Source organism: Phodopus roborovskii, unplaced genomic scaffold (genome assembly GCF_943737965.1).
Source record: "Phodopus roborovskii unplaced genomic scaffold, PHOROB, whole genome shotgun sequence".
Taxonomy (NCBI): Eukaryota; Metazoa; Chordata; class Mammalia; order Rodentia; family Cricetidae; genus Phodopus; species Phodopus roborovskii.
In genome coordinates this window covers 17,306,582-17,316,055 of record NW_026126517.1, presented here as the reverse complement: position 1 = coordinate 17,316,055, position 9,474 = coordinate 17,306,582, and the positions used below count along the sequence as shown (strand labels likewise).

The window sequence follows — 9,474 nt, the reverse complement described above, 5'->3', positions numbered from 1 at the left end:
GTGAGTAGAGATTGATGAATTAAACATAAAATTAACTTTGCAATCATTTTAGTCAATGGAAATGTTCAAGGAATGGCTTCTTCTGAGGGTATGGTGGGATAATTCTCAAAATACTACTGTCAAAGACGTGGATTCAATAAATAAGTAATAGGGTAGTAGATAGTTATAAAATTACTAAATTACCAATGAGAATTTCAACAGTGATCCATATGACATTAAAGAGAGTAGTAAACTGTTATATGAACAATATTCAGATGATTATTTACAGAAATATACATGTACATACAGATAATGTAAATTTCTCTTCATATGAGACTTTATATATACACATATATTTTTCAGTTTAGACATTAGAAGCAATAACACAAAAGTAGAAAGGAGCACACCCAGCTCCCATCCATGGGTATACCAGTTATGTAATATGTAATACTGTTCTTCAACAACATTCACTCTGGCCATGGAGATTAGGAGTTTTTTTTTTTTTTTTTTTTGAATATCTTCAATCTCAGGAAGGAACAGAATGTTAAAATGTTTGGAAGATTTCAAAGGGGCTTTTCCTATAGCCAAACAGGAAATGTGATCAGCAACGAAACAAATGCACTAGTAGTGGAATATAAGTTAAAATAGAAATTAATTCCCATGCGTGTATTTTAATTTAAATAAGTGTTAAAAATATTCATTGGCAAAAATCACAAGTGTTACACACAATGTATTTAAGTTTGAACCTCTCAAATGAGTGACACACAATCACCTATTCCATAAATGTTTTTTGTACATAATCATTGTCTTGTAGGAAATAGGTCTTCCAGGTAACTAGACCCTGAACAAGGAGGGCTGACAAGAAAAAAATCTATTTTACTCAGTTCTTTGATGGTCACCCTGTCTACTGTCACATTTTATGGACTGCATATGTACTCATTATATTTATTCACGAGTTACTCATCACACAACCATCACTGTCAACCAGATTTCACTACTTTTTATAGCTATTTCTCCAACCTCCCCTTCCCCTACTAATTCAAGCACACAACTTTCATAACCAACCTAGTCACCCATATTGTTAAACACTGCTACCAACCCCACCCCATCACAACAACTTACTACATATATAGCCCTCAGCTCCATTAAACCCCTAAAAATCAAAATATCTAAAATAATTGAACTAGAACCTCAGTTCCCAGGTTAATCCTCCATAGCAGTTGTATAATCAAACAATCATTATACCACACAAATTAAAAAAAAAACTATTAAATCTAAAAGCAGATCTGCCTTTATATGTTACCTATTTTTTTTTTCCTTCGCTGCTCTTAATATTCTTTCTTTATTCCGGGAGGGAGGGAGAGGGAACTGGGATCGACATGTAAAATAATAAATTAATATACCTGTGAGAGACTTGTTGACCTTTGGGTATATACCAAGAAATGGTGTGACTGGATTATATTGCTCTAATAGTTTCCTCCAGCATCTGCTCCAATGTGCACTCTACCAACATAGAGAAAAATCTCACATATATTAAAAAACTATGAAAATAAATCCGAAGTTTTAAAAAACCACAGCTTCCCATATTTAGATTTGTTTGAGTATATAACTCATGTTTTCTAGTGTAGACTTTATGTAACTTAAAAACACAAACTTAAAATAAGGTACAGGAAGACCTGGTAAAAGTATTCAAACATAAGTTACATTTTGTTCCAAAACTACTGGGGAATTCTTAATCAATTTTAGTAAATAAAAATGTAAATGGATGCAAAACAATCTTAAAGCAAACCACCAAAACCTGTGACATCCAACAACCCATACACCTGCTAATAATTAAGTATAAACCCTCCATAACTAGTTGAAGGCTTTAATGCAAATAGTAAATACCCCATTAAAAATAACAAACTTAAAATATAATTAGTAATTACTTCTACGTAGCATTTAACTATGACTAATGGCATGAAAAATCATTATTGTAACTTAAATATAGAAATACTAGTGACATCTGAAGATAAAAAAACACCCATTACTCAAAATTATTGACCATTATTTATCTTCCAACATCTGATATTTCAACATCATGCAAATTTTACTCCCCTCTTTCATATTTTCCTGGTTCTACAAATTGTTACCAGTGTACACTAGACTATATATTTTACATCCGTCAAAGCAATTTCATTCTCGTCAGTAACCCATATTTGCCATCTTTTCACTGAGACCCTCTTAAGGGGAAGAATGATTACTACCATATAAAGAAATTTATACCTTACATAAGCCTAAATAAGTTGTGTGGTACCTCCTCTTCCCTTCAAAACTTAAAAAAAAAAAAAGCACATTATTTTGTGTCTTAGGATTTAATTTCTGCATTACATGCCCACCATACAAACATCTGTCTAAAAGTGAACAATAATGACTCTAGATACAATGCCATGAGAGTTGAACATTTTTCTTTGGTTTTCCTCTACACACACACACACACACACACACACACACACACACACACACTCCATTGAAGCAGAAACACATCAGCCTGCTCTTCTACAACATTCTACAACAAAATATGTTACTAGTGATCTCACAACTATCAAAACCATTACAAGCAACACAAACAGGTTTTAGCAGAGACTGAGATATAGAAAAAGCAATGGAAAAATGAGATCTAAATAGGATTTACTAGGAGAAAAAAGAGAGAGATTAGCAAAATCTTTTCCCTAGGAAAAGTTTATGCAATGTCCCCATAGATCCACGATTTGAGGTGTTGACCCCAACTACCTTCTCCATTTGGGAAGTTTTAGAAAAGTTTAATGGTTGAGGCTAGCTGGAATCAGTAAGTGAGTCTTTGAGTTTATATTACTTGGCCACTCCCTAACTTACTGTGGCTTCCAGATATCTTTAATGGGAAGGGCTTTTCTGTGCCACCTTGAACCCAGGGTTATTAACTGAACTCTCTGAAACTAGAAAACAAAGCAAATCATTTTATTCTTTCACAGCCCTAGTAAAGCAAAAAAAAAAGAAAAAAAAAAAATAAAAACAGCCCAAAATTGTACTATATACAAATGAAGCAATTAAATAAGTGGTGGTAATAATTATTCTCTTAATCTAGGATTGGATTAAATCATTGGAATGCATATTTCAAAATGATTATGTGTATTTTACTTGAAAAATTGAATGCCCTTCATCCTTTTATCTTATATTTCAATCTTTAATAAAATAATTGCTATTAAATAACTTAGTGAGCAAAATACCTTCCAGCACCATTAATCCTGGTCAGTAGGAGTGAAGCTTCTAGTTGGCCATCAGCATTGCTTCTCCAAGTTCCATAACATAAAAAAGCCATGTCCTTAGCATCAGAACCTTACCATCAGGATATAGAGAGTAACTAACAGCTTTGGCAATAACCTGTGATATTTGAGGGAGGAACAGCAACTCAATGGATATAAACCATTCCTGACACTGGAGGTTTTACTTTGTGGCATAAGGTATCTATTTGGAATGTTGTCTTCCTCTTTATATCATGACACTACTTAAATTCTGGAAACAGTTGAGCGAAGTGAAAGAATGTGGATAAAATTTATTATATGAAAATGTTTTAAATTTAAATAATGATAAAGTAATGTAATAAGTTGTGTTAAAGTGTTATAATAGGCAGTTGTAAGTTGTGGTATATACCTTCATTGGCCTCAGAGGATCACATAGAGACAACCCAAAAAAGAATATGGTTTTATATATAAAACACACTGAAGACACAACCAGAGACTACTACAGGTGATAAATGCATATAGTGAAGGGTAAAATAAAATGCCTAAACAAAATAATATGAGGCGAAAATCTCCAAAAATACCATTGGGTTTGTTTTGTGTTTGCCTTTTACTTATCATAACACCAAACTTGTGCGGAAGAACCTGGACAAATATGTATCAATTTATGCAGCTATATTTTGTAGTGTTAGTCCATCACACAATCATATTAATTCTCCATAAGAAAAATAATATATCTTTATTTCCCTATATTCTCTAATATAGATCTACAAAGGTTAATGAGGTTTAAATATCATGCTTTGTACTTTTGTTAAAATTATTTATTTCAGAGATCAAACTGAGCACCCCTTTTCCATCAAAACAATCAGATGCTAGCAGTACTTTCATGAATGGGCACACGTTGTTATCTAAAGACTCTTTCCTAAACAAAACTCCTAGATTGCTATAATTTTGCTATGGTGAATATTTCTTTATACATGGGACTACTTCTTTTTAAATAACTTATTTAGAGCAAGTTTGACATCCCTGTTCCTCAGGCTGTAGATCATGGGATTCAACATGGGTACAATAGTAGTATAAAACACAGAAGATACTTTCCCTTTGTCTTTTGAACTGACTGAGAAGGGCTGAAGGTACATGAATGCCAGGGAACCAAAGAAGACAGCAACAGCAGAGAAGTGGGAGCTACAGGTGCTGAAGGCTTTGAATCTTCCCTCAGTGGATTTGATTCGGAGGATGCTAGCAATGATAAAGATGTAAGAACCCAGTATGGTCAGGGTTGGAATAAAGATATTGAAAGCACTGAGGCATAAAAGTACCACTTCATTGACAAAAGTACTGGAGCAGGCAATCTCCATCAATGGGAAAAGATCACAGAAGTAATGGTTTATTATATTAGCCTTACAGAAAACCACTCTTATCATGCAGAGAGTATGGACTGCTGCACCGATGAAGCCCATGCCATACACCCCACCTATCATCCAGGTACAGACTTGGTAAGACATAGTGACATTATAGAGCAAGGGATTGCAAATGGCAACATAGCGGTCATATGCCATTGCAGCCAACATGTGACACTCAGATATAACAAAGGCTAGGAAGAAGTAGAGCTGAGTCATACATTCCTGGTAGGAGACGACATTTTTCTCTGTCACAAAGTTCACTAGCATTTTGGGAGTGATGATAGTAGAGTAACAGAGGTCAATGAAGGACAGACTGCTGAGGAAGAAGTACATGGGGGTGTGCAGGTGGGAGCTGAGCAGGATCAGGATGATCATTCCCAGGTTCCCCAGCACTGTGAATAGGTAGATTCCAAGGAAGAGGAGGAACAGGGGCAGCTGCAACTCTGGCTGGTCTGTTAACCCAGCAAGGATGAATTCAGTCACAGTAGACTGATTGCCTTCTGCCATTTCTTCCTGGGAGTTTTATTTAATAAGTGAAAAAAAATAGGAGTTAGATATTTACTGTTTTTCCATATATTGAAGTATATAGAATTTAAGTCTTTCAGGACAGGTATTTCCAATTCTTTGACAATAACTTTGGTATGTTAGATGGCAAAAACAAAATTGTGATCCCCTGATATATGGACATGCAAACAAATAACAGGTAGACCTAAGACATCTACATTCATGTGTTCTATCCCAGAATAGTAGGTTTGTACTTGGTCCCAAATACCTGAATGGAAATGCTTACTTTGATTTTGTTTCCTAAGGACTCAATATATTGTATTTATAATATGCTCATCTAATATCTATATGATGATTTCATATTCATATATGAATACTATTCACAACAGACCCCAACCAATACTACCAGAAGTTACCTTGGTAACTTTACTAACAAGTAAAATAAAAATTCCTTGCATTTTCATTCTGTATTGAATCAGAGGTTTTATTTTTGGCAATTAGTCAAGGAAATAAAAAAGAGGTTTCTTTTATGTGTAAAGCAAATATGAAGTTGTACCTTCTTATAAATTACAGTGCTCTATTCAGAAAATTCTAACCTAACCATATTATATAAAGTCAGTGAGGCTGTGGAAAGCGAGATCAACAAGAAAACTTAAGAATCATAAAACTTATTTAAAATATAAAAACTTGTAAAATTATTATGACTTAGAGAAATATAAGACATTGTACATAGAACCACAAGAAATCTAATGCAACTTAAGAGCTATATAAATGGAATTCAAAGATTTGATATCATAAAATGAAAAATTTCTAAAATGCCATATAAATACAGTGCAAAAGCTGTTAAATCACAACTCTATGTATCAGTATTAGATACTGATTAGATAAGCCATAGATGTCTAGAAAATAGATGGGGCCCAGAAAAATCAGAGTAAATTTGAAAGGCAGGAATTAAGTGGGAGATGTCATTTTTTATAACTCGGGAATGAAATTAATGTTCTAAAATCAGACATTTATGGGGACATCTATGAAAGAATAATTAATTGTAAAGATTTTATGACATTTAAGTATGGAAAGTAACTTTTTCACCATACAGTTCTGCAATAATTAGATAGTTTATTTTTATAAATAAAATTAACTTAAAATGGTTCCTGGAAATAAACACAAAAGCCAAAATTATAACAACAACAATAACAAGAATAAACACTCAAGACTAAAATCTTGCAAGCTCAGAATTGGTAACAGTTCTTATGTAACATGCCCAAAGCAAAGGCAATCATACAAAATTGGTAAGCTGAGCATTATTAAAAATTAAAACGTGCTTTAAAGGTACAACATATAACTTGAAAAGATGATATACAGAATGAGAAAAAAGTTCAAGGAATAGATATGAAGAAGAAATTATAGGTATGGTACATAAAGAACTCACACAGAATTACTATTCAAATAACAAACGATGTTATTTATAATGGTCATAAACTAGGAATAATCATTCTTCCATTGTTGATGTACACATGGCCAATAATCACTTGAAAAATCTCTGTGTGGCCACTGGTTGTTAAGAAACTTCAAATCAAAACCATAAAACATTTCACACAAATTGGAAAAGTTATAATAAAAAGACAGTAAGTATTGTTAAGGGAGTGAAGAAATTATTCTCACACATTTCTCCTAGAATTTTAAAATGATGTACAGTATTGAGAAAACAGTATTGCTTTAAAAATAAAAAGTTTTTGGGTTAACATACCTAAGAATTTTAGTGCTGGATAATACCCTCAGAACTAAAAATATTCCAACATAAAAATTTGTATATGAGTAGAGGGAAAAGTATTTATGATATCCAATGGTTAGAAGTTATCCAAGTGTCTATTCAATGATGAATGGACAGGTATGGTGTACTTGGACCATAAAATGGGCCACTTAAGTAAAGATGTTTGAAGTCACAAGAGCTGCCACATTGTAAATCAGAAGCATACTAAGTTAAATGAACAGGCATGGGTGGCCACATATTATAGGATTTAATTTACAGTGACAATAATAGAGCAATTCATATGGACAGAAAGAGTTGTCTGCTAAGTGCTGTGGTAAAGTGGAGACTGTCATGACCAATGTGGTAATGAGGCTTTAGTTCAGGTGATGATGGTGAAATATTCTACCATGGAATATGGTGATTCCTAATCACCTAATATACTAAACATATTGAACTCTATATGGAAAGTGTATCTATCTATCTATCTATCTATCTATCTATCTATCTATCTATCTATCTATCTATCTATCATCTATCCGTCTGTCTATAATCTCTTATGTGTTATAGTAGTCATACAGCAAATTGACACTGACATATGCTATCCACCATGACATGTTGCTTAGTTACTATCCTGGAAGCTATTTCCATCAAGGCTTTGTCTCATGCAAAATATGCCCATTAGAGTTTTCTCTGGGCTGTGTGTGACATTTCTCTCTCCCATAAATAATCAAAAGGGCTTTGATGACTCATATGCTAGTAAATCACTAAGTTCTTTGTTCTCTCTAACATATAAAGAAGAAAAATAGATTCTTCTCTCTCTCTCTCTCTCTCTCTCTCTCTCTGTGTGTGTGTGTGTGTGTGTGAGTGTGTGTGTGTATACAGTCATGTGTGGGCCATGATGTACATGTAGACCTCAGAAGACAACCTTCAGGCATGGTTACTTGCCTTTCCATATTCTCAAGACAGGGTCTCTTTGGCTTAACTAGCCAATGCTAGCTAGTCCTATTAGCTTCTGTAGCTTCTTCTTTGCTGTCTCCTATTTTCCAATGAGGTGCTGCAATTACAGATATTACTATTTCTGGCTTTTCTTGGTGGGTTCTAGGGGTCCTTACTCAGTTTTTCAGGCTTATATAGCAAGTGCATCTCCCCACTACACAGTACTCCCAACTCCAGAACTTTGTAAGTATCAACTGATAACAAGACACAAGACACATAATTTAAAATCTGGCTTCTACAGTATTTTATGAGAGGGACAAAAAGAACAAAACCAAACCAAAAAACAAAACAAAACAAAACAACCCCAAAAAACAACAAAAACAAAAAAAACCCAACAAACTATTACGTGGAGCCAACAACACGGATACTGAAAGAGTTTATTTAAAAAAAAAAAAATCAAATGAAGGCCTCAATAATTTGCCTCATATCTACTCTCTAGTTGGCCATCTCCTGCTGAGGATTACCATCTTCGATGATAGCTTGAAAAGTTTCCCAAGCTGTCTCAGGAAACACTAGTCATCACAAGATCTGCATTATCTTTTGCAGTCTTTGCAACTTTATCAGCAGTCATGAGTCCTGACTCATAACAGTTATCCATGTTAATCCAAGTTGTTTCTGACAAATATCTTAGTCCTGTCATGCAGCTTTGTATTTTGCTCTGCTGAGGCCACTATCTAGTTGCATGCCTATGAACCTGGCAGAGAAGCAACCTCTCCTGAATCAGTTGATTAGTCTAACCTTGTCTGATCAGTTTTAGAAATGAATAGATCATCAGCAAAATACATAAATAGTTCAAATAAATGAAGGTTTATTTATATGTATCTTAATAGTGCTATTGAGTAGAAATGGTATACAGTGAATAATGATTATTTAATATACATAATTTCACCAGTTCATACATATCCAAATCTCAGAACACTGTCACCACAATCTAGGTAATCACGTGTATTCGCTACCCAAAAATTTTAAGGGCATATCTTGCATGCTTTCTCTCTTTCTTTCTATTTTTGTTTTACTTGCTTTCCAAGACAGGGTTTCTCTGTGTACCAGTCCTGGCTGTCCTGAAACTTGCCCTATAGATCAGATTGGCCTCCAATTCAGAGATCTACATGCCTCTGCCTCTTGAATACTGGGATTAAGGCATGCACCACCACTGCCTGGCTGCTTGCTTTCTTGAAATGGATTTAGATTGTTAGGACAAAAATCTACCCAAGCAGTATACTATACAGAGCACCACACTTTATTCATGTCAAACTAGTAAGAATTAGTACTAATTGCACAAGTCCCCCTATGTGTTCCACTCCTCACTCCAGGAATCACTTTTATGTTTTTTCCTTTGGATTTGACTTTTATACTTACCCTATACATGTAAAATAGCTCTGCATTTCTCCTTTTTTTCCCCTCTGGATTATTTCACTTTGCATGGTGCCCTCTAAGTTTATCCATGTCATTTCAAATAATACAGCAAAGTGTTTAAACAGTTCTGTATTATCATAATTAAGTAGTTGCTAAATCTCCTTAGTTATCTTATGCACATTGCAGTTATACTTTTCCATGAAAATAGAAAATAGTATCTCCCAGTTAT

General features: G+C 34.0%; 1 protein-coding gene across 1 annotated transcript; it reads right to left on the bottom strand.

Moving 5' to 3' along the window:
* Positions 1-4,219: 4,219 nt before the first annotated feature.
* LOC127231290 (olfactory receptor 150) lies at positions 4,220-5,146 on the bottom strand. Its single transcript, XM_051196813.1, has one exon. The coding sequence runs from the start codon at positions 5,144-5,146 to the stop codon at positions 4,220-4,222; it is 927 nt and encodes a 308-aa protein (XP_051052770.1).
* Between the last annotated feature and the right edge of the window lie 4,328 nt (positions 5,147-9,474).